Source organism: Bombus terrestris, chromosome 9, assembly GCF_910591885.1.
Source record: "Bombus terrestris chromosome 9, iyBomTerr1.2, whole genome shotgun sequence".
In the NCBI taxonomy this organism is placed as follows: Eukaryota; Metazoa; Arthropoda; class Insecta; order Hymenoptera; family Apidae; genus Bombus; species Bombus terrestris.
Window position 1 is genome coordinate 1,868,735 of NC_063277.1, and position 26,781 is coordinate 1,895,515.

At 34.2% G+C, this 26,781-nt stretch overlaps 3 protein-coding genes across 5 annotated transcripts; 2 read left to right on the forward strand and 1 right to left on the reverse strand.

The window, feature by feature from the left end:
- LOC100648402 (phospholipid-transporting ATPase IF) lies at window positions 1–16,568 on the reverse strand. Of its 2 annotated transcripts, none has more exons than XM_048408655.1 (19): window positions 16,110–16,568; window positions 8,862–8,966; window positions 8,535–8,789; window positions 7,747–7,899; window positions 4,929–5,227; window positions 4,615–4,829; window positions 4,146–4,432; window positions 3,892–4,071; window positions 3,499–3,646; window positions 3,282–3,424; window positions 2,951–3,190; window positions 2,729–2,871; window positions 2,486–2,645; window positions 2,090–2,398; window positions 1,827–2,013; window positions 1,607–1,752; window positions 1,418–1,521; window positions 1,120–1,330; window positions 1–861 (listed from the first exon to the last, which is right to left on the reverse strand). In XM_048408655.1, exons 1-19 carry the CDS (start codon window positions 16,110–16,112, stop codon window positions 799–801), a joined length of 3,351 nt encoding a protein of 1,116 aa, XP_048264612.1. In that variant the 5' UTR covers window positions 16,113–16,568; the 3' UTR covers window positions 1–798. The 2 variants fall into 2 exon arrangements, with proteins under 2 accessions (XP_048264612.1, XP_003397568.2); XM_003397520.4 differs by lacking the exon at window positions 16,110–16,568 and adding an exon at window positions 15,220–15,356.
- On the forward strand, window positions 9,661–17,439 carry LOC100646786 (2-oxoglutarate dehydrogenase, mitochondrial). 2 transcript variants are annotated; one of them, XM_020864584.2, is made up of 17 exons: window positions 9,661–10,270; window positions 10,962–11,068; window positions 11,157–11,438; window positions 11,591–11,801; window positions 11,874–12,051; window positions 12,125–12,240; window positions 12,305–12,444; window positions 12,520–12,665; window positions 12,736–12,925; window positions 13,011–13,232; window positions 13,430–13,706; window positions 13,787–13,872; window positions 14,052–14,372; window positions 14,456–14,740; window positions 14,797–15,089; window positions 15,177–15,804; window positions 17,115–17,439. In XM_020864584.2, the coding sequence occupies exons 1-15, from the start codon at window positions 9,820–9,822 to the stop codon at window positions 14,995–14,997; spliced, it is 3,213 nt and encodes a 1,070-aa protein (XP_020720243.2). In that variant the 5' UTR covers window positions 9,661–9,819; the 3' UTR covers window positions 14,998–15,089; window positions 15,177–15,804; window positions 17,115–17,439. The 2 variants fall into 2 exon arrangements, with proteins under 2 accessions (XP_020720243.2, XP_048264614.1); XM_048408657.1 differs by having other exon boundaries at window positions 14,797–15,804.
- Window positions 17,298–26,781, forward strand: LOC100648519 (mitochondrial folate transporter/carrier). The gene is given in 7 exon segments (XM_012311406.3): window positions 17,298–17,659; window positions 17,662–17,718; window positions 22,107–22,260; window positions 22,350–22,602; window positions 22,725–22,838; window positions 22,934–23,079; window positions 25,816–26,781. Coding segments are annotated over 7 exon segments (1,005 nt in total). The 5' UTR covers window positions 17,298–17,559; the 3' UTR covers window positions 25,997–26,781.

Genomic DNA, 26,781 nt, shown 5'->3' on the forward strand with positions numbered 1-26,781 from the left:
TATATTTATTAAATTTTTATTATAAAATTCGGTCGCTTAAAAAATAAAATTCGTTCGTATTTCAGTCATAAAGTACAAAAGTACGTATTTTCATCCTACAGTTGTATTCTATATTAATTTACAATCGATAATTGCAGAGACTCATTATATAAAATAATCTTCCTTATAGTACGCTGTGAATCTGCAACAACACGTGCATTGTATTCACTAAATTATATTGTTCGAAGTGATCAAAGAATTACCTTGGAATCAGTATATAAATACGTAAATTATAAATTGTTTAAGAACGTGACTCCTGAGTCACTCCAAATCGTATAAAATCATACTATACGTTCGTTAAAATACGATTTACATTTATTAACAGACTTATCTATACTAGTATCTGTATCATAACCATACTGCGATTATAATATTTATATGAATACAATGTTTATATAAAAATGCATTTGTCATGAATGAATCTTACTAGTTACTACTAGTTACTACTTTTATCCGAGTTGCAACAATGTTACATCGTTTCAATCAAGCAATTATAGATATGTACGCGTAACATAATTTTACTAGTACGTTACAACTGGCTTTAGAGTTTAATGATAAACGATGCAATACAATAGTAACGCGTAACATAATTTCACTAGTACGTTACAACTGGCTTTGCAGTTTAATGATAAACATATTTATGTATTCTGCCCGATGAAATGATTAATTAATAAATTAATGAATGACTTACGTTCCTTATGATACGAGAAACAATTTATTAATTTAATTAGAATCGGAATGCTCCAATCTGGTTTCAGTTTATTTAGCTTTTCGCAATATAAAGTTGAATTTCCATGGGATCCTGTTGAAAAAGCGTTGCGTCTAAAAATATATTATGTTGGTTCATTATCGTTAGTTTGGAATATTGACTTATTCGAATGTATATATACAGGGTGATTGGTAAGTGGTGGTACAAGCGGAAAAGGGGCGAAAATTCAAAGTCGATTTTCTCGAAAACAAAGCCTCGAACGAAAAATTTTTATCCTATATTTTCGACCTCTTTTTTCGCGTAGAATCATCCCCTTTCCGCTTGTACCACCAGTTACCAACCACCCTGTATAGATATGCTTGTAACAGTACGTTTTCCGTGTTATCACTGGTATTGTTACTGTTAGTATACTGCCGTGTTTCTTCATTTCTTCTCATTATACGAACTGGTCTATGGTTGTTGTATATAATGACTAAACAGTCGGGGATTAGACAAACCATAACAATGACGATGGTTAAGAACCAGAATGTCAACGACGATAATAACGTCGGGAAAACTTTCAGCATATCGCCGTCATATCGTCTGCGAAACAAATGTAAAAGATATGTCAGAGAAATGGGACAAAATTGTAAGTTTTACAATTGCGAGGTTTGTAATATTGTTACTTACACGTGCACGAATGAATAAAGAATCGCAAATACAAGGAATGTTAGTTCTGATAATGTTACTGATAATACGAGGGGTAGCGTCCAATAGCAACTACGCAATAGTATCTAAAAATTGGAAATCATAGAGAACTTATTTACCGTATGGTGTAACGTATTTTCTTATGAAATAAAAATATTATATTTGATATACCTGCACATTGGCCACTAATGTAACTAAATGAAAAACAAATGTACTAAATGTCCACTGATCTATTGATGTATTATTATGCAGTATAACAGGATTGATGGATATGTACACATGTGACATATAATATATGGCAAGGGTATGCCATAAAGCTGGAAGAATATATTAGGTTTATATCGTGAAATCTTCTCAAGTTTGATCATTGTTAATGAATTATCTACTTTACCTAGAGCGCTCCATACAAAAAATTGCCATTTACTTAATAAATAATTGTGCCGATGCAATTTGTACAAATATGGTTTGCATAATAGTTTATCGGCAGTGAAATTCTGTTCGAACAATCCGTACACCAATATTGGCAACGATGTAAATAATACATTGAAAAGCATTAAGAATAATGCATCGTAAAATGCCTGAAAATACGTAGATCGTAAAATGAAATCATTTGCATATAATTGTAAGTGAACATCTGTTTCATAAGTGTCTTACCTGTGCAGAAAAGCCGCAATACGTGTTGTACAACACTTGCGGCGTAATGAAGATAAAATTCTTGTAAAAAAAATATTGCGTCAAAGTGCTGACTCTTAGATAGTACCAATGTCCGTGTACCAGTAGAACCTTTTTTAAAAATTTAAATTTCGCTATCGCGAAATCGGAGCACATGGTCGCTTGCCGGCCTTCTTTGCCCATTATTCCGATTCCGACATGAGCTTCTTGTATCATCGAGACATCGTTTCCTCCGTCGCCAACGGCCGCGGTATGCGGTTTGTTCTTTGCTTTTTTAATCAGGCTTACAATCTGCACAGATTTAAGAAAATCTTATAAACATTAAAAATCAAAAAATATTATATAAAATGCATTTTTCTCTTCTTACGATAAACTTACTTGGCTTTTCTGCAATGGCGTTAGCCTACAACAAACAACTGCATCGCAGGCCATTGCGACTGATCTGAATTGTGCCGCATGGTCCTTTAGTGCAGTTGCAATACTGCAGCCATCGACTAGTAATCCGTACTGTCTGTAAGGTTCGAGGATAATTCTTCGCCTGGAATCGTATGAAACCAAATAGAATAACAGTATGAATTAAAGTTGGAATGATCGTATGAGAAATAATTAAATTGTACGTACTCAAAATTCGTAAGTTTAACTAGACAAGTTTGCCCTATGGTTACTTCTAACATTTTTAGTACTTCGGTACCACTCTTGAATTGACCACAAAGAAACGCTATATTTTCCGCAGTTTCTGCTTTGTCGCCAGTCAACACCCACACCTAAATAAAAAAGAAATCGTGAGATCTTGACAGAGTGTCTTCTTTTTTTCTTCTTGTTCTTGGTATTAATCCTACGAACTTTAATACCGGCTACTTGCAAGCACTCCAATGTTTCCGGCACACCTTCTTGAAGACGATCCTCAACAGCTGTCACACCTAATAGAGTGAGCCCGCTTTCCATCTGATCATAAGCTCGCTGCATGTATACCGCTCGTTCCATCCCGATTATTTGTCTAGCTTGTTCCACCCTCTGTAATAGTCGATCGTATTCGATCTGGTTCATTTTCTTATAGCCAACAACTAGGGTTCGAAGACCTCTCTAAAAAATTTGTTAACGATACATATGTAAGAAGTAACGATCGAATTCATAGTAATGTAAGTGCACGAATTTAGTGCAGGAATCGACTAACCATTGAAAAATCGGCTACGTGTGTGATAGCTTCGTTGATTTTTCCTGAGACAATCAGTGGTAACATAGCGGAGTCGGCCCCTTTGCAATATAACCAGAAATCTCCGGCAGTGTCTTTCACTATAACCGACATCCTTTTGCGTTCTATTGACAAAGAGTTAGCGATTTAAAAAATCTGCGATTCCATTGACGATTCTATAGATCTTCTTAATACTAACCGGAAGTAAATTCTAAAACTTCGAGCTTTTCGTAGGTCAAAATATTCTTATAAATTTTTAACTCTATCACGTCGTTGGTGCATTTTTGGAAGACCACCCCGCATCTGGCACTGGCCTCGACCAAAGCTTTTTCGTCTGCTGATGCTGCCTACCGCATAGTGATCAGATATTTTTAAATGTTCGACCGATAATCAAATTAGCTTCGATTAATTCGCATAAAATATCGATGTTTTCGTACAGCTTTGTCTTTCGTTCGTTATGAATTACGTTAACACGACGTGTCGACGTGTCATATGAACCGAAAGGATTTTTCAGCATTTCGCAAAGAAACAAAAACATATGGCAATGTTAACACGCGTGATTTATGTTCACCTACGAGATAAATATTTTTACCTGATACTCCGGTAAATTCGGATCCATCAGCAAGGAACTGTTCACCTGCAGGATCTTTTTTTGTTTAAAGCTGGCGCGATATTCCGTGCGTCTAGCGATAACACCGGGCGTCTGACTCGGAGGTGAAATTTGAACCGAGTGGCACAGAGAAAGGCTTATCATAAAATGCCAAATGTCTGGCTAGAATTTGATCAAAAATTATATTAAACATGAACTTAAAGGAAGACTTTCTCCCATTGTAAATACGATATTACCTCCCAAGTTTTTAATTGGATTGCTTGATTTTCGTCCCCGTTTGGAGGTAATAAATATAAATTACCATCGCAATCTTTTTCGATATAAACTTTTCCATTGATCGAGGCTCGCCTGAACACCATCAGATTTTCCGTGAGTGTACCGGTCTTGTCCACGAACAAATATTCGACTTGTCCAAGCTCCTCGTTTAGATCCGACGTGTTGGCCAATGCCGGTTGATTCGTGATTTCGTCATACATATCGAGATCCCAGCTGAAGAAAAACGAACCGAGGAATTTTTGTAATTCTGTAACGAGAACAATTGATCGGAACTTGTTAGAGATTTTCCTATTTGCATCGCGATTAATTTGAGATTAATCGTGGCAAGATTTAATCGATAGAATTGCAATTCTGAACAATGATAATTTGGTATCGCGCGGCAAAAATATTTTTAGGACGAAGAAAGGATAACAAAAACATGATTTTTACCTATTGTAACGTACAATGATATCGGCACAATGTAATTGTATAGAATGGTGAAGCTCAGAAAATCCGTAGCCAATGAACCGAAAGTAATGGACTGGATAGTACCAAGATACGATTCCCATTTCGCATTCGCCTCTGTTACGACTTTCATTACACAAGATTCTAGTACCTCGACCAGAAGTAAGACGATAAACGAGGTGATGTGTTTGTTGATGGATCTATAAAGAAACGTCCACTGTTTATAGATACTTTTCATTTCACTTAACTATATCAGTTTTCATATTCTATGAGCATTTTGCATTTTTCAATGCGCTTACTTTTCAGCCGTGGAAAATTTGTTGCTCTTTATCTTGGAATTGAGGGACAGTTTTGTATCGTGACCTGTGTAAATCGCACAACCGATAATATAATCTGTGTCTTTTAATCTGGACCCACGAAGCAATAAATTATTAATCGTTAGATGTCCATTGGCTATTTCATTGTTCCCAGTATTTATTTCCAGTTTGCCATGAAAAGCATAGAGATCGGACGAAGGATGCTGGCAAGTAACAGTAGCTTCCATAGATGCTATTTGTGGCATGGTCATTTTCGTGAGTATTTTTGGAATCATCACAGCCTAAACAAATAATATTTTGATAAATATCATCGACACAGCTATTCCAAAGTTTTTTTATTATGAAATCGGTTCCTTAACACGTTGAATGCCGCGGGGATCATCCATCGGTGACCGGCGCACCAAGATTAGTAAAAAGTACATAATTTGAACAAATGTCAATAGTTATAAATTTTTTATTATCACCATCGTTGCTAAAATGGTGCGACGAAATTAATGCAGTATAAAGCATATAAAAATAGTTTTATTTATACATGAAATATAGATCTATTATCCAGTGGCTGTCGAACATGGGAAATCCCCCTTTTATCTGAGTGAACAATAAACCTAAAGAACGTTTCGACTTGAAATACGTTTAATGACATTTACCTTACCCTACGATTTACGTTCGAGAATTTTGGGTCGAAAATGTAAACAAGCTCGCGCAGTCTTCGAGCCATTCGTACGACCTGTGTAGTACGATGACCCATACTATGCCCGTAATATTTACGTTTGATAGTTGAAGTGTATAGGGCGTGATAAGTGCTGAAGAAACACTCGGATATATCTAAGTGTATTCTAATCTAGAGGCATGAATTTCGGGCGGTATTTGAAGCTCTGTACAAACGAAACAAAAAATATTTTTACTGTCCATTTTTTATCATTTGTTTATCGATATTTTAAGATTACATAAAAAAATTAACCAAAAAAAAAACTCAAAATTCACAAAGTTATTAACTGGCAAAATGGGGGGGGGGGGTCCAAAAAAAGGGTGTCCTGGCCTGCATGATTTCAACCCTTCTGGTCATGTGAAGCAAAAAAGCCGAACGGATTCTTAATTAGTATAGATGCTGCTATAAGTATGAATCTTGGAAAAGTCAAAAAAATATTTTTTCACAAAATAGCGACCGTTTGAAAAAACTTTCCTTTTTGGCATGTTTTTCTGGCAATTCAGAATTTTTTAAAAATAGTAAAATTAAAAATTTTGATCTGAGCGTGGTTGAGGCGATAGACGAATGCATAAAGAACATTCATTGTTCATTAAAACTCCTGATATCGCGCACACCAACCCGAAAAAAGTAGTTTCGAGAAAAATGCGTTTAAAGTTTTAAATCAATTCTGCCAAATGTCCAAATTGGACAAATTGAGAACGAAAAGAATTAAATAAAAAAAAAAAAAAAAGAAAAAAAATGTTTTGAAACAAGTTTTCGGCAATTTTACTCATAGAATGGTACAGCATATTTACATATTCTTAATCGGCGATTCCTACTCTACACAAGAAACCTTCCTCTACTTCAAACTGCTCATTCTCCGAAATTCTTTTATGGAGGCGAGCAGTCTCTTCTGGGCCAATCGTGATTCCCATGACACTTAAGATTTTTAATATGGGTATAAAACCTTCATTAAAAATATATACTGCGAGGAAAGTGGAAATTTGAATTGTCTGCGTTCCTGTGCGGGTGTGCTTCGGAGCAAAAGTCCATATTAACGAATTTAACGATTCGTTACATCCCCAAAGAACCCAAACATCGTCCCAATTGAATTAAAAATACATTAAAAAGGGATAAAATACAATATACAAGATTTTATGAGAGTATTCATACGTAGGTAGTCGGGCACTTTCGTCTATTGTTCATTTGTTCCGGTTGGACCGGAGCAGATGCCGCGTCATAAAAATGGTTGTAACTCATAAAATAATTGAAATTTTGTAAAATCCTTTTAAGAACATATCCTTGAATGTATAAACTTTGGAAATATGAACAAAACAATTTTCGATTTTTTCAAATTTGTAGACTAGAATACCCCCTTAACAATTCTCAAAGTTTTCGATAGGAAACTGAGGAAAATGGACGTCGCTGTTAATTGGTTAATCTACTAGGTTGGTGGTTGAGGAACGATGCTAACTGCCCTCGAGAGAAAGTTTCTAGCAGGAAGTATCGTGTCCCATAAAAACCGGATTTCCCGTATTGTTTTCGTAGTAGGTAATAAATTAAGGAAAGCTAAGATTAAAAGATATTTGTTCGGTTTGAAGGATCTTAACTAGAAAATTCTAAGATTTATAGCGGGTCTTTAGGCTAATCGATGATATGCCATTTAGATCTTTCGATATTTAGCAATTATCTTGTCCGAAGGATGAAGTTTTTGTGTAGTACGCCAAGGGACAGAAACCATTGGAAGATCTATTGTCGAGTAGCGTTACACAGTAGAGTAATAAATGCTAAATCTTGTGACAGTCCGTTTGTGGATTATGGTTTACCCATACGTTTATCCAACGCGAAGAAACAATATGAGATAATTGATAATCGCAAAAAATAAGTGAATCGAGCGAAATTACACTACAGTGCCATGGAGGTCACCGATGATCTCAGTGAGATAAATTCATTAATGATGATTATACACCGTACGATACCTCTTGTAGGTAATATTTCAACATTATATCGTATGTATCGTATAATAAAAACTTTATTATGGCGCCACGGCCAAACCTTGGAAAACTGGCGTGGCATTCAACGTGCTAATTCGATTAAGAAAGAATTACTTGCTTTTAGATTGGTTTCACCATCGAGATTCGATGTGGTGATATAGCAGCGTTCCGTGTTATCCGTGCTAAAAAGAAGCAAAAGATCGCAAGGAACATCTTGCTCGCGATACACCTTCACTAAATCTCCAACTACTATTTCTTCGCAAGGCACGTTCTAGAAATGTAAAATAAAGAAAAGTTGTTTGAAATGTTTCTCTCCTCTTGATTTTTATATTACTACTTTACTTTCGATGTTGTCAATTATTATATCATATTGGTTTATCGTAAAAGGTATGAGAATGTTTACAAACACAGACGTAACATCCGTCCCTTCTCGATTTCTATTATTATCGTATTTTTGATATCTTATCGGTCGTGGTTGTTACAACACTCTTTGTTGTACAAAGTGTAATTTCTGTACTTTCAAGTTTAACTTTCGATTGGTGACAGATAAAGAGATCTTTACAAGAAATTTGTTACAAGAGTGACGTAAATTCTCTACGGAAAGAAAAGTAAATTTTTCAGGGAATCGGTTTGAAATAAGATATTATTAATTAATTATTTAGCAAGTCAAACGTCTTTTTTCTTTAATTTTTCTTCTGATCTCTAATACAAGCTATAAAACGTTTTCTTAGATAATATAAATAACATAAATCGGATAATTGTGACGTTCCTATCCTAACAGTGGACACTTTTAGGATTTGTTTCCGCAGATATCTAAGAATTAGTAATTGTTTATACGCGTCGCTCTTCTATCATGCCACCATATCGAACCAATTTTTTCAGATACGCCAATACAATTGCACCCACCTGTATACATTTATTACGGATCACTGTGATGAATGTTCGATTTATTCGTTTGTCTGCTATGTAACGATTATAATCTTCGTAGCCTTGCTTACACGCGGTTACAAATACGACGAAACTCAGCGGTAGAATGCTGGTTAACGGAGAAATCGGAGATATTATCATCACAGATATTATTGTCATCATGAGAAAATAAAAATTTGCAATCCGTCTGAACTGCTCAAAGAGATTCTTTGGTAGAAAGTTCCATATTGTGTACTGTAAATGAAGCGATCAAAAAATGAATTACGCACTAGATCGATATTTTTGTTTGCTAATTGTAATACTTACCTTTTTAGAGACTATGTGATTGCTCGGAAAAATTGTTTCCTTTGGATCGTTACTCGGGCTAATAGTTATAACCCTATGATCTGCGTACAACGATATCGCGTTGCCCTACGTATACAAAAGCATTTTAATTAATTAGAAAGCCGAAAGTAATAGATTCATAACTTAGATTGTCAATAAGCATTTAGTGCACTTGCTTTCACAAAAAGGACCGCGTGGGAAAAGGAATATTGGGTTCTTAGGAAGACTGGCACGCGTAATAATTTCTTCGACTTGAACCATCTTCTGCGAATAAAGTGCAATATTCTTTTACCGAAAGATGTTATGTCAAATTGCACATCTATATAGGGCAGGTTAATCAAATCATCTAAGGGTTGCGTGACATGTTGCGTCATTTCATCTCACTTTATCATGTAATGCCGAATTACTGTTTCTATCTCAAACATTCTGCGAGAAAGTATCGATAAGAAGCTTGGTGCCATATCAAGAACGTACGGCGAGAACGGCGAGAGAAGTTGCAGCTTTATCAATCGATCTAGTTTCACTGTTTTTCATGCAATGTTAAAGAAGATAGATACTTTTGAAAAAATTAGGCAAATTTATTTATTATGATTTAAAGTCTTTCTTTGAGGAACATTTGAATGTACATGCAACCAGGTACAGGCATATATATATTCTGTAAATTCAAACACGAATGATTCTTTCTTTTAAATTATCCTCTTTTAATTTATTGTAAAAGGCAAAGTACTAAATTTTAACTTTGAGAAGCGAGCAACTTCGTACAAGAATTTAAAGAATATTAGCCGAAGTTAGTCGACAGAGCGACCTTCCAAACAGTCAGGTGTCACGATGCCATGATCCCGGGTTCAAATGCGATACGTTTGACGATTAAGTTTAAAATTTCGAAAGTGTTCGTAGAAAATTTTCAGCATCTTGATCGCGAATAACATCAAATGGGGACATGTACACGAAATCACAATCTTATAATAGCTTTCGACTTTTCGTCTCGTGCGTGAATCGTTTGTTCAAGCCCCGTAATGACCAACATCGGATATTCAAACGTTGCCTATTCGTGCCGTTCGAGCCGCAACAGTACAAAGTGCGTTTCCACCATGATGACCAGAAAGGCGGTCGTAAGAGCAATAGGTACGACTACGTCTTGAACATGAATAACAGTCAGTACTTGGATCACATGTACCAGTTGTGGAGGAAAGATCCGAAGTCCGTCAGCACTTCGTGGGATACCTATTTTAGATTAACTTATGCTGATAATCTGCCGGAGCCAATAGCTTCCAGCTCACCGAAATTCTCCACCTCATCGGGGTATTCATCAGCTTCTAACTTGACAACACCTGCGTCCACTCGAGTTGAATTATCTTCTAATACGAAACCGTCAAATTCACCATTATCAGGTGGTCTTTTCTCTAGAGTTTAATAGTATGTTTATGATAGATTACAATATTCCGTTTATATAAATTACTTGTTCCCTATTAAGATTATATACAAACGAAGTTTCACTGTATGTAATATTACGATATGGCTTTTTAAAAAAACTATACATGTACAGTATACAAGTCTTGGGCCATCTACGATAGCGATCTAGCAATGGTAATCCGTCATACTTTCAGGAAATATTTCTACACGGAGTTACATAGAAACGAATCTTTAGATATCTCATTTAACAATACTACTTGTTTGTCATCTCTGCTGGTTCACGATTTTTTCTAGACATTTCGGTAAATTAAATGTTACAAAACACATATGAGATGACTTAGAGCCAGTATGGAGAGAAGAGCAAAGCAAAGAATATAAATAAATTGTTCGAGATATTAAAGACATATGTAGTGGTAAATAATAGGATGCGAGTTTATTCAAAAATTGTTTGACAAGAATCGCGAGAGATTTTTTCTGCGACAGGATAGAATAGGATTACATAAGTCGTTAATTATTTCAAATCGTTGAATATTCTTTTAGCGAGCTACCAATCATTCTTGAATTAAACACGTACGTAAGTGCAAAATATTTTCATTTAGTAAGTGGCCGATGACTTTTGCACTGTACTATGTTTAAAACAAAATATATCGTCATCTTGTTACCGAATAGCATCAAGTTCTCAAAAGAGTGGAGAATCCAAGTCCAGCGGTGACATGCAAGGTGAACAATTTATAAATGGAGCTCTTGATATTAATGCCACGATTCGAGCTTATCAGGTATCACTCATCAATCAAGACCTAAAGTTAAATTCACCTTAGTAAATTCACTCGAATAGATCGTCAGGTTCGTCTTTATTGGTTTAAGGCACGTGGTCATTTAATAGCCGATACCGATCCACTGGGCATACAAAATCCAGAATCGTATAAGCTTCAAGGCACTTCTAATTTACCACCCGCGATCGTGGTGCGAGAACATTTGAAAGGAATGACCGAGGCTGATATGGACAGAGAATTTCCTCTTGCTCCATTCACCGTGATTGGTGGTCCTAAACGAAATCTTCCTTTACGCGAAATACTAATGAGATTGAACCAAGTTTATTGTGGTCATTTAGGTCTCGAGTACACCTACATTCACGATCTTGTTGTAGTAAGTATTGTCTCTTAAAGAGAATAAGGAAGAACAAAAAAAAATAAGTAATTGGATTGTTAAATAAAAGAAAAGTAGTGGTTGAAAGGTATTTGAAACGTAGAAATTACATCGAGTATTATATGAAGAATTACTTCACCAAACCTTTCCAGTTAGATTGGTTGAGACAGAAGTTTGAAGTACCTGGAGCTTGGGAATTACCAGCTGATCATAGAAAATTCATTTGGGTGAACATTATGAGAGCAGTAACGTTCGAAGGCTTTTTGGCGCGAAAATTCCCCACTGAAAAAAGATTCGGTTTGGAGGGATCCGAAGCTTTCATACCATCGATGATACAGTGCTTAGAAACATCAGCAGAAAATGGTAATAAAATTAATGAATTATTGAAAAAGCTATTTTCATTTGCATCGGCCGAAAGACGTAACATATTCACAGGAGTAGAAAGCGCTGTGATAGGAATGGCTCATCGAGGACGGTTGAACACCTTGATCAATGTTTGTTTCAAACCACTGCATCAACTTCTTACTCAGTTTCATCCGATTCCTTTGGAAGGTTTCGGTTCTGGTGATGTAAAGTATCACTTGGGAACGCACGCGGAAAGAATTTTAGAAAGGTAAAAAGTCACGTTATTATATAAGTGACAAAATTTACGAAATTATAAATAATTCAATCGAAATTCTTTGCAGATCCAACAAGAAGATTCTTATTTCTATGATGGCTAATCCATCTCATTTGGAAGCAATCGATCCTGTCGTGGTCGGTCGAGTTCGAGCCGAGCAAGTGGAAAAGAACGATGCTAAATGTACGTATGCGTCTATGTTGACTGCTGATCAAGAAATTTATGATTAAAAGTTTGTTTATTCCAGTTGGTAGGAAGTCAATGGCTATTTTGGTTCATGGCGATGCCGCCTTTTCGGGGCAAGGTATCGTTTATGAAACGATGCATTTAACTAATTTGCCAAATTACACGACTGGTGGCGTCCTTCATCTTGTAATTAACAATCAGGTAATGATATCCATTTGTTACTACAATCGGACCTAATAAATGATCAATTGTTTTAACGACATCGATCAAATCTAGATCGGTTTCACCACTGATCCAAGATATTCCCGGTCCAGCGTTCATTGCACGGATGTAGCACGTGTTGTAAATGCCCCTATATTTCACATGCATGCTGACGATCCTGATTTAGTAGCTTATTGCAGCAAAGTTGCTGCAGAGTATAGGTACTTATATGTCCTATTTTTATATCAATATAGGAATCATTTTTCTGTCACTTGGAAATTAATGATACAGGACAATGTTCCACAACGACGTTGTTCTGGACATCGTGGGATATCGAAGATTCGGACACAACGAATTGGACGAGCCGATGCTTACGCAACCATTAATGTATAAACGTATAAAGACGCACCCGAATGTACTTACCATTTATACGGAAAAATTGCTCAGAGAAGGAGTTATTACCGAAGCGATTGCGAAAGAAGTGCATACAGATCTGATTACTATTCCATATATTGATAAGTTTTTAGTCGTCCATCCTATCTCGTACTATTTTTTAATTTATCTAGGAAACTGAAAAATATTTTGACTACTGCGAAACAGAGTTCGAAAAGGCGAAAACGATAGATTCGTTGCATTTGAGCGACTGGCACGATATACCATGGTCTGACTTCTTTGCTAATCAAAGTCCCAACAATAAGATACCATCCACCGGCATCGACATGGAAACTATGAAGACAATTTGTAAAGCAATATCAACTCCTCCCAAAGATATTGATTCTCACAGTCAGGTATACGGTGATTAAATGAATAAATATTAAGGTATGGTCTATTTTTTTTTTTTTTTTTTATGTTTCCGTGTTTCGACATATTACACATTTCAGTTGTTTTCCTCGATACTAAGAACATACTGATATGCTATCGGAGTATTCTTCGAAAGCGTTTGGCTGAGACAGCTATGCCGAAACGATTTAACATTTTAACGCAGGTGTTGAGGGTAATGGACAAAAGAGCTCAGTTAATGGAAGCTCGGCAAGCAGATTGGGCGATGGGCGAATGCTTAGCTTTTCTCAGTCTGCTGAAAGAAGGCCACCACGTGAGGTTGTCCGGTGAGGATGTCGAGCGAGGCACCTTTTCTCACCGCATTCACATTATTCACGATCAAAACAAAGATAAAACGTTCAAAAATATTCTGCACGATGTGTTTCCGGGACAAGCATTATACACGGTTTCTAACTCTTCGTTGTCGGAATATGGTGTTTGCGGTGAGTCTTGTAAACAGGCAATATCTTTTAAAAAAGCAGTTACGATAAGAAACTGATGAATTGCATGATTATGAGTATAGGATTCGAGTTAGGTTACTCGGCTTACAATCATAACACTTTGACGATGTGGGAAGGCCAGTTTGGTGATTTCGCAAATACGTGTCAGGTAATCGTAATGATACATCATGTATACAAAAGATATCCTTTGATTTTGTTGTAAAAGATCAATATATATGTTTTCGAAAAGAACGTTATCATTATCATATATTATCACTTCTTAATTTGATACAATCTCTGTTATTATAAGGTTAAAATTTAAAATTAGGCAAAATTAATTATATTTAGGTTACTATAGACACTCTTTTATGCTCTGGCCAATCGAAATGGGGTAGACAAGTAGGATTAGTTTTACTTTTGCCGCACGGAATGGAAGGTCAGGGACCTGAACATTCGTCTGCGAGAATCGAGCGATATCTCGAGCTTTGCGACGACGATTATATTTATCTTCCGGGTACGGAACCGGGAGCACCCCAAGGAGAGACCGTGGAGCAAATTATGACACGGCAATTATTTGAAATAAATTGGATCATCTGCAATTTAACGACACCCGCAAACCTTTTCCATGCTCTTCGTCGTCAGATTCACATGCCTTTCAGAAAACCACTGGTTAGGCAGATTTTACTCTAATTACATTTATTATTTCCATTATTTACGTAGAACTGGGCATAACCATTTATCTATTCATGCAGTGTATTATGACGCCTAAATCCTTGCTACGTCATCCAATGGCTCTATCGTCATTCTCCGAAATGGAATCTGGCACATCATTTAGACCTATCCTTTCGGATCCTTTTGTCAAACCAGGCAATATACAAAAAGTGTTGATTTGTAGTGGAAAAGTGTATTACGATTTAGTCAAGGAACGTCAGGAAAAACAATTGGAGGATAAAATAGTTATCATTCGTCTCGAACAATTTTGTCCATTCCCGTATCATCTTCTCGCGGAAGAAGTAGCGAAGTATCCGAATTCTAAGGTAAACCAATCTAATTCTGCTTTGTAAGGATCTGGCTACGTGTTTTGTATATTTAGATAATGTGGTTCCAAGAAGAACATAAAAACCAAGGTGGGTATACGTACGTGAGGGACAGGATAGCATTAGCTCTAGGGAAAAAGTTGGAAGAAATAATCTATGGTGGTAGACCACCATCGGCTGCTCCAGCAACTGGTAGCAAAATGATTTATACGAAAGAGTATAATGATATGATGGCAGATGCTATGAATTTCTATTGAGCTGCAGTTAATCGAACGCTAAACAAAAGATATGTCGTTCGCAAAATGTAAAAATAAAGCAGAGAATGTACGAGATGGCCAGATAACATAAAGTACGAATGAATGATTAAACAATCAGAATGAATGTATATATATATTCAATCGTATAATGAATTTCTCCTTGACTTTTGTTTTCTCAGTTTGAATGTCGTCCCTATCGATCAGATGCTCTTTCACACTCACCAAAAAACATAAGTGCTTATAACCAGTCTTCTTGTAACATGTGCAAATCCATCTACCAAGGCGATTCCACATTGTACTTTTCTTTCACTGCGTGTTTATTCTGATTCAGAATTACCGTGATATTACAAGTGAGGCAGACGATTATGCGACGTGTAAAGTACAACTGAGCTTGAGAACTGAATAGTGTTAATAGTCAGAATAGCTTACACACACACATATAAATATATGCTGAGATTATATTTATGGATCAAACATCTTTATTCTTATATACCATTGTAATGCTTTTTGAGTGATGAAAATCTGATTGTGTGTTGTAATTTGTGAATTGATATTGTGTACATTATTTTTTAAAATTTTATATCAAATAAATATGTAAAATGGATATGGTCGCTTGTGTTATTCATGACGCATATCGCATATGCGTTAAACCATAATTAATGAAAACAGTAATACATTCTGAATGAATTTCTTTAGCGCGTTGAATACATTAAAAAACTTGAAAAGTATAATCAATTAATGTGACCTCGTGTTTTATAGATTTTTAACGAGAAGCAATTATATGTGGGCGACCCTGAACGTTCAGCAGTAAGCGACTTTATATATCTTCTTATTGTCAATATTTTAGTATTTTTCATACCATATATAAGTATGGATGTATGTCGATAGTGAAATAATTACACGTTTAATTACTGTAAATAATTTATCCCATCTTACCTTCACCATCTAGAACGGACGTATGTATATGATTAGATTTGGTAAAATGCCGATAAAAAATTTATTTCCAAGAAAATCGAAAATCTATCAAACGTTTCTTCGCATTTTGCTTCTTTCGATTCACAAGAAATATATTTCATTTAATAAAAAGATTACGTAAAGTACAAGATTCTTACCATTCTGCATATAAGCTTTGACACCAATGATCCACCGTTGCAAAAACTTTATTTTTCTAGTTAAATGAAATGTTTCCTCTGTTATTTTATTTAATTAATTATTCATTTACTTATCTATCAATATATAATTATACAATTCACATTATCCACTGACTGTCACTTAAATCTTACTATATATAAAAACTTTCAATCATGTGTTGTTTACGTTTGCAATTTTGAGCACTGAAATTTATTTAATTAACAGAAAGAATATATTAACAATTCATAACATACTTTACACAACATTTTAACAACGACATGGATAATTATTTTTAAAAATTCTAGCAAATATAATACTAAGTACAGTGTTTGTTGAATTAAAAATTAAACGTACTTATACAAATGATTTTTTTTAACGATTCACTAAACAAAATACACAGCAAACTGAATTGTTCAATACACTGACTGCTAATGTAAGAGAGAATAGTAACTGAGATATTATATCGTGACAGTGGGTAAAAAAACCGTTATCCGTTCATCACCAATCGCCAATATATGTTTCATCCTATCAGACATTCAAAGATAAGCAATTTTTAACGTTATCGAACCAACGTTCTGTTATCTAGCTCACCTTCTTTGCTAGATTCGTTAATCAATACTTGTAATTTTATCTAAAATTTAATTTATTGCGAAATTTACCTGACAGTATAGAAGTAATTTAAAATTTATTATCTTTAAGAAGATTTACATTAATTAGGTATAAAAAATATTTTCAAATATTTTCCAGATGCCCCATCTTCAACATTTTCACTGTTCTATAAATTATATTATTAATACTAGAATTATCACTACAATGAATAAAGTGACCAATTCGTAACTTTTCATAGAAATTTTTTAGATAGATATACATACATACATTTTTGAGGATTTGAATGATTTTTCATGAAACGTAAAGATGAAAGCTATAATGTTTCAATTTAGATTCCTCTGGTACAAAGTAATTAAGTAATCTTAAAAAAATTACAGATAATCGTTTCCAAGTGGTGGTAAAGAACGGCGCGCGTTTATAGTTTGAATTGAATTTCCCGCGACAGGAGTTTCTGTTACCTCTTAGTCAGAAAGATGGCACATGCTTTGGAGAGGGAGTTGAGGGTAGAGGGAGGTGGTGCGCAGAGCATTCAACGCGAGTAGTCGCTGAGTCAGGCATCAGTCTGCGTTTGGTGCGTGACGACTCGTGTTCTTTTGTGTTACGTGATCAGTTAAAAGGAGAAAGCGAGACGGAAGAACGTATCAAACCGAAGAAGCGATTTCGGCTGTGTCTCACGTTACCGCAAACGCAACGGCACTGCCTGCCGCGGATCAAGAGATATGCTGCAGAGTGGAGACGAATATTGCTAGCGTTGTAAAGGATGCAACTGGATTTTCCACTGACGGATCGATAACGAACGACGAGCAATTTGACACGGGTAAAATGTCGACAATAAAGTCGAGTAGTGGTACACCGGGGACCGCTCGTGTTTTGCCCGTGTTGAGTCACTTTAAGTACGAACATCTCGTTGCTGGTGTATCGGGCGTGTGGTTTCCACGCTGATGTTGCATCCTTTAGACTTGATCAAGACCAGATTTGCAGGTAAGTGAATTCGAGTGTGTCTTTGCTGACGACATAACGGCTGTGCATGCAAATGGCGGGTACGAATTCAATCTATTCGATATATACACGTGGTAAACGTGCTATATTGTATATTTATACGTGCTAGAGACAGAAAATTTTCCCCTATGTTCTGCTTTTATTCTGTGACTCACAGTCTGACATTATGCAGTTTATGTTATAATCGTTGCATAAAATGAATATCTCGATAGTTGAATTGTTTAATTACAGAGAATCGAAGAGAATAATGTAATAATTATATTCGTAAGTGAAATCATTTTCGAAACAAATGATGCTATTTGCCGTGACAATTTTATATTATTTTAATTTTCGAACGTTTCTTCACGAAATACCTATGTTTCTATTTTTATGTCTCGTAAAATACCGCATACTCCATGTAACATAAACTTTATTATGGATTCATTGATGATACATTGTTAATCTAGAATAGTATTGTCGCATAAGTAATTTCTACAATAAATGTTCTGATAAAAATTTCTTGAATAATTTCTCTAATATTAATTTTTGCAAAGTTGATGTAAATACATTCTATATTTAAACTTGTCATGAGGAAAACCAGGAAGCAAGGTACTAAGACTGATATTAGTCATTCTTTGTTGGTAGATAGTCGGTCTAATCTTATATACATACATAGAAGTAGTTCGAAATAACGTGCAGGTTCGTTAACACATTGAGTAGTGATAATTATATACAAAAGAATATACTAAAAAACTGTGACGTCTACGGTCGACGCTCCTATCAGTTTGGCCGACAAGGTCGAACAAGAAAAGCACGTGGCGTTATTGAAATGAATAGAAAGTATTTTTGACCGGCTAAAGACAAAGACAAACGATGTCATTAACTTTGCATTATAATTACTGAATGTTCCACGTGACGTGGTGTGAATCTTCATGATACATTTATGGTAAAAATTAGCTAATGATTGATACCACATATACGTACACATGGTTATTTACTTTACTCAGAATCCGCGCTCGCGAGAACATATAACAATGGCAACAGTGTAACATGTACGCTTACTACTGCAATAAAATGTCGATCGTCATTTACGAGCTGTTACTAGAAGTATAATTAGAAATTAGAAGTTTGATTGCCGTCGAAGGACTTTAAATTTGATGTCACTATAAGAAGAGGACTATCATTGAGAAAACTAGCTTCGCGTTTTTGCTCGACGATTTCATGTCCCTGCATGCTCCTGAAGTTTCGAAGCAAGTAAGTGCAGCCGGTTCTGATATCTTGGATTATGGTACTAACGAACTACAATTAAATTTTCACATTCTTATAAACATGGAGAGTCCTTTTATATCTCGTTTGGTGATTTTCATTTTTAACATATTTAATATTTTCTACGTCATATTTTAAAATTTATTAACAATCATTCTCCACAAATTGGCCGTTTTACCTGATTTTAGATCGTTCTACTGTGATTGAATTCGCTGCTCCGATGTAAGAATAGGAAAACAATTGAGATATAATAAAATACTTCATAGAATTCATATTTAGACAAATCAGTTTAAAAAAATAGACTTCCGTAGTTTGCCGACTAGTTCGAACGGACCCAGGTACTGCAGTACGAGGGTTAAATTTATTTGTATTCTTCTGAAATAATCTGTCTAAATATGAATTTTGTGAAATGCCTTATATCTCAATCGCTTTCCTTGTTCCTTGTTCCTGGGTAATAGCGATCATAAATTTTGAAGTACAACGTAGAAGAAAATTACCAAACGAGATATAAAAAGGGTCTCCATATTTATAAGAAAGTGAACAATTTCATTGTAATTCGTTAATAATGATAATTTCATTATGATTTGATCGTTCAAACAGTTGAATACAATTTTAGATAAAAAAAATTAAATTGTAATTACATTTCAGGTAAACATAATTTAAGATATCAAAAACAGGTGCGTTTGCTTGCTTCGAAGTTTCAAGCATGCAAGGACATGAAATCATCGAACGAAAATACAAAGCTAACTTTCTCAGTGATCATCTTCTCCTTATAGTGACATCAAATTTAAGTCCTTCGACGTCAACCAACAAACTGCTTTGTGTCCTCGCCTAATTATATTTCTAGTAACAGCTCATAGATGGCGAGCGACATTTGATTGTAGTAGTAAGCGTACATGTTACACTGTTGCCATTCTTATATGTTCTCGTGAGCGCGGGTTTCGAGTTAGGTGGATAACCTGTATAGCCTAATTGCCGTGCGAATAATATAACAAAATTTGCAAGAGTAGTACATAAAATTTAGATTATATAATAATCTCAATACACGAATGAAGTACCTCAAAATGAAATGGAAAGTTATGGTTAACTTTTAACCACATTTAGGAATGGAAAGTAGACATTCCTGTAGTTAAATTGACTTAAAGAATATCTTTGTTTCACGTTGTTGCGAATCTTACTGTTAGTACCTTCTTAACATTTCTATTCGGTCATTACGATTATACTGCTTCTTAAATGTAAGAATTTCCAGGAGAAGTCGAATTTTCCGAAAATTTTTTTTGTTATCTTGTATTGACATTTATCGTTAACATTATACTGTTATGTTCATATTATTTAAAGAATACATACTCGGAATCGACCAGTTTACCGCTAATGGTATTCAATACAATACAAGGAGCAACGGTTAGTTTCGTATTGCTACTTTTCCACGTATTTAACTTCAGTCTGACGAACTCAAAGTAATTCAAATATTTATTGCATTATGCATATTAAGAAATATATTTCGATTAACTAATGTAATTTCTGTTAGTTCATCGGTTTTGTTTACATCGAGATACGTTTGAATCAGAATCAAAGATCTTTTTTAGGAATAGTTGAAACGTTTTTATATGAAGGAGTATTAAGATATGATGTGAACATAAAGAAAGAGTTTATTTCAACGTAGCTACGTAATTTCTGTTAATTAACGTTATAAAACTAATTTCAAAAGATTTCGTAGCATATTTGATTTGAAAGTAGCAACTTATTTAAGCATAATCGAAACTTTCGCGTACAATGAAACGTTAAGATGATGGAAGTTTAAGCACAAGCTTATTTTATCGTAATTTTTTATCTCAATATCATCGAAAGACCGATGATGTCCTCATGGGGCTCGTTCTCTGTCGTATTTTCGTCGTAAAATCCGTTGGCTACACACCAAATCGCAAGAAATTCCGCAGATTGCGTCAGATGCACGTGAGCCCCAACAATTACATTTTAATGTTTTTTTTCATGATTAAAGTTTCGTCTCGTGTGGCGAAATGAAGTAGATAATTTAATCGTTTGGTTCACATTAACTACACTAAAAACGTGAAATTTATTAAAAATAATTAGGTGATTATTTCGTTTGTGAGAGATTAATTTTAATTCTGTCTGTTTCCTGATATCGTGTAAAGTAACGTTACTATTTCATCGTCCTATAAATAATTATCTTTTTTTGAAAATTGAACGATGAATTTCGTCAGACCAGAAACTTCATAAAGTAGAATAGAAAGTTTATCTGAAAGATGGTAATTGAAATTAGAAAAAATTAAGTTCATAATAAGTAGTACACATACCGCAAAAATGCATTATTCTATTGTTAATTATACATATTAATAATGTAATCGAAACATTATTAATTTTAACTATTAACCTAATATTATTATGGAAATTTACGTCGAGACGCAAATAGAGAATGAATGTCATCTTCTTAGTGATTCCGAATAAGTTTCATTTCTCTTCATACATATGCGTATGAAATAAAATTAGCGTAGTACATACAAGCGTAGGATTTTTGCAGAAACTGTTGACAATTTAATTCCCATGAAAAAATATAATGGTAAATGTTGTTGAAAGGCTTGTTAATTATTCTGTTTGAAAGTATTTTGCAATGTTACAATGGTGGCTGTGTAATGCGTTTACAAATATGTGCACACATCGATAATTTACCGCAACAAACATCTTCCTGAACACAAAGAATAATGAAGAATCGTCTTTTTGTGCCTGTGGCGAGTGAATTAAACTCAACACGATATACATTATTGTTTGTTGGAAAGGAATTCGTCGAAATATCTGGTGCAATGCAATTAAGAGTAAAATACGATTTCTATTGTATGTCAAAATGTCATGAGATTGAAGTTGCAATACGCTCATTAGATAAATTATGACACGTGATGCGAGAAAAAATAATTAGAGTTTGCTTATCATTTGTCTGCTCTTTACGTTATCGTCACGAGTTGAACGAGAAGAAATAGCGAACGTTATCTGGACAATGGTATCATTTAAAAGAATTTTACGTATTAGCAGTTCGCCATGCTCTATCTAGTTGCACCTTCCTCCTAGAATCCTGGAAACAAGATGTACTCATCACTCTATTCTTTTTGCAGTTAGCGATGGTCACTCACGTGTGGGCCCACAATACAAAAGCCTTAAAAGCGCAGTGATGCAAATTGTTAAGACTGAGGGAGTGAAAGGTCTTTACAGAGGGGTAACGCCAAATGTTCTAGGATCTGGCGGTGCATGGGGTTGTTACTTCTTTTTGTAAGAATTTTAAATTATTTAAATACTTTTATAAGAAAAGATTTTAATGTAATCCTTCTTAATAATACATGAAACTTGCTTTTCTTTAGCTATAATACCATTAAAACATGGATCCAAGGTGGAAACAGTAGGAAACCGTTAGGACCATCATTGCACATGTTCGCTGCAGCAGATGCTGGAATTCTTACTTTAGTTATGACAAATCCATTGTGGGTAGTAAAAACACGTTTGTGTTTACAGTACATGGACGATAAAAATCTTCCAGAAACACTTAGATACAATGGAATGATAGATGCAATTAAGAAGATATATAGAACTGAAGGATTCAGAGGCTTGTATCGGGTAAATGAATTTCCTTTTAGTGAAGAGGGAACATTAGATTTTAATTTGATTTTCCTTTTTAAATGTATTTATTAAACTATAGTAAAATATAATATAAAACTTTATAAAACGTATGTTTACAGGGGTTTGTACCTGGAATGTTTGGTGTCTCACACGGTGCTATCCAATTTATGGTGTATGAAGAGCTGAAAAATTGGTACAATAATTACTTGAATGTACCGATTGACAGCAAACTGGTAAGTCTAGTGTGCAATTATACATATATGTTGAATTGATTTGACATTTAAAAGACAATCCTGAGAAAATATGATCTTCATTTTTATATTTACAGAGCACATGGGAATATATCAACTTTGCGGCGGTTTCAAAATTAATTGCCGCCGCCTCGACTTATCCTTATCAAGTTGTTAGAGCACGACTTCAAGATCATCACCACAACTATAATGGCAGCATTCATTGCATTCAATCGATATGGAGGTCAGAAGGAATAAAGGGTTTTTATAAAGGCTTAAGTCCCTACCTTTTACACGTTACACCAAATATATGTTTAATTATAGTAATTTATGAAACATTTTCTAATGTGCCTACAAACTCTCGTTGATTCCTTAGATTACACTAATCTAAAATTATTAGAGGTAGAAGAAAATAAGAACATATTAATCTCGTTTAAATATTTTATAATTTTCCAAAGTATGCTTTGATATTGGATTTTCCCAGCCCTAAGTATGATTTGTAAATCAACAGAGGTAATCTGGAGGTAATTATTATTTAAGATGATCATATGTTGGTTGTATTTTAAAACTTTTACCTTTTTTTTCGTTAGAGGTACATTTGGAACAGTATTATTAGAAAAAAGATTCTTTTCCCGTATACATTTTTATACAAATGGCAAAGCAGTACATTAGTTTTATTCTGGAAGTGCCAACTTCTTCCAAACTGTTTTATGATCTTAATTGGCATCAATGAATTAAAGAAAGTGTTGTTCATTAACGTTTAATATTTTGTTTAATAAGACATATATTTCAGTAGTGTAACTCAAAAAGGTAGTTCTATAGTATATGTAACAAATGTAACTTCGAATTATTTAGACGATATTTTTGGAAATTCCTTTTTGAAAAGAAACTTGTGTAGCAAACAATATTATTGGGAATAGTTTTATTGTTCTTAATAATAGCATTTTATTGAAGTCTTTGAATGCTAAATACCTTCATATTATAGGGATAGACATTGAATTTATTTAAACTTATTTTTAAGAATAGCAGTCCACTAGTTTTTTAATTATTAGAGCAATTAAAAACAGTCTCTAACGTTATCTTATGATCATGTTATATACTAGGTGACTGTTTCATATAATAACGGAATACTTGAAGAATATAGCGAACAAATGATATTTTTTGACATCAAAAACAGTCCTTAATTTTATTTTCTGAACATACAGTAATTTATACAGATCAAATATATATTTTATTTATTCAATATTTCGCGCATATAGAACAATTTTATTTGCTTTTATAACGCGCGAGAAAGGAGCGAAACTTATAAATCCTATGGAATATTAAATTATTTTTCTTATTAGGAATTTTTCTTTGGGCTGGCACTCAAGTTCATAATATCTATCATGTATATCAATATCTTCTTTTTAAGATGAAATTACATTTTAATAGTTTTATTGCCATAAATTAATATTGTTTGTAAGTGCATTAAGATTTACTCAAAGAAAAAATTTGTACCTTCTCGTTTTATTGTAAAAATGTAACTGGCGTAAGGTACAGCATGTAACAAAGGATAGAAAATATCAAAAGACGCATGATTGTATAAATAACAAATCATGCGTACACTTGAAACTACAGTAAACAATTTTTTAGTGCGAATATGTTAAAATAAATAGATCAATTAAAAATCCTCGCGTCATAATGCAAGTCATAATGTTGATAGCAAATTTCGATTAAAAGCAAATGAAATGAAAACATACGTAGGAATGTAATAATTATCTACAGTTTAATTATTATTTATGTTATATTTCTGTATGGAATAAATATGTACCTCTTTTCGAAAAATCAATAGACGAATGTTGCAAAGTTTATAGAGTCTGGTACTCAGTGCAACTGATGATATGGCAATAAAATTCAATGTCCTTGTAATTTTCAAAATAATAGACAATTTATTTATATGTATTTCTAATTGTGATTGGGATTCATTATTTAAAAACTATGAATGACCTAATAAACATTGGCGCAACATTTAATTGTTTCTCATTATAAACTAGCTGTTGGATCATTTAGATACTATTTCTTTTCAAAATAGCAAGCGCAAAGCTTTTAATGGTTATACATGATTTTTGTAGAGCTTAATGGAGAAAAAAGATATTTGTCGAACGATTGGGAATCTGGAGAATGTATCCCGGCTTTCTATCGGCTGTTCAAATATTTTCCTTCGAATTAGATGATTGTGGCGATCATCTTATTTTTTTTCCTCCTTGACTACATTTCCTAATGAATCAATTGCTGTGGCAGGACCACAGTTAACGCGCGAACAATATGTAAGAGAGCAATGTGTTTACATGTATGTTTAGGTGAGTGTTGTGTGTACGTGAGACATGGGATGTAATTACAATTAGACGGATCATTTGTTAAACCATCAGCGGTACGATTTTTGGACGTTTGTGTATGATTTATGAAATTGTATGTGTCTCTAAACTTATCAAAGTGAAACCATCTGAATGAGAAATAAACTACGTAGAATTGGAATTGTCTAGATTTTGAGCAACTCCTTCATCCACTTTTTTCATTTTACACATACAATTGTATACAATGAAAGAATACAATTCTTTATCAAACTAAGTTACAAAAGTGTCGAAAAGTAATTCTGATGATCGATGAACGAATAAGAACATTAATTGAAGTATACAATGGAGTTATATAATGCTGTCATCTTTGACGTTGAACAATAAAAGTACGTGCAACGTTTACGATAATCGTTGTCAATGCATGATTATCGCTTATAATTCTCGTAATGTACGGTTATCTCCTTTTAGATAAAGAAAAAGAGTGGGATAGAGAGGTGCTTTGATTAATGAATCACGACAAGAATCGTACACCGGTCTGTAATGCGAATGAAAACGTACATTGTAGCCTATTGAGAAAGTTCTATGCAATAAATGATGAAAACAGAAGAAGCAAATAACGAAAGAGTATTGCTGGTGGTTAATTGCAGGTATGAGGGGTGGCGAGGCTTTTACAAGGGTCTAAGCGCGAACCTGACCAGGGTGACTCCAGCGACTGTGATTACATTCTTGGTATACGAAAATGTGTCTCACTATCTGCAACATAGAAAAACGATGGATCAAGACCGAACTTTGCCAATTTTGATCAAGAATGTAGAAGAGAGTAACTAATTTAAGAATTACATTGTAAAAAGATCCACTGTTATTTTAAGAAATCGACTCGAAGGTTTTATTTGATCAAACCAGCTAACGCAATTGCGTTTACGATCTATCGGTGAACATTTTTAGGTAAATTATTATAGCATAGAATAGAATGCATTTAATCAATATGCAAGCAAAAATGCATTTGTTTCGAAATTTATTTTGAAACCGACGACTAGATTTCCTTTTTCCAGTGCATTATTCTATGTTTATGAATCTGTGATGTTGATCATCATTATCCATACATTGTTACTATGAAAAACAATTGTGAATACAGCGACAAGATTTCTCGTTATTAATTAAGACTTTTGTTAATTTTAAGAAACTTTGTACGTCGCCATAATGAAATTATTTTAAACAAATTGCGAACGCACATGACCTGTACATACGATCTTAACGATACTTTCCCGACTCGAAGTTCGAGATTTATTCGAAATGTGTATAATATCCATTTTTGACAATTCGGAATGAACTAGTTTCCATGATATTTTTCTCCCCATAGTTTCTAAGTAGTCTTATTTCATTTTCTTGTTGTTGATATTTGATGTCAATTTAGGCAAATCGCTTTATGTGCATATACTATTCTCGGAGCGACAGTAGCATGCTATGCGAAACTTACGATTTAAAGCTCCTAATTTATAAAAAAAAACTTGGAAATATTCTTCGAAGCGAAAATAAATCATGCGAATGTGGAGTACGAGAAGGAACATATGTATTTTCGATTCAATAAATATTGCAATACTATTACACAAAAA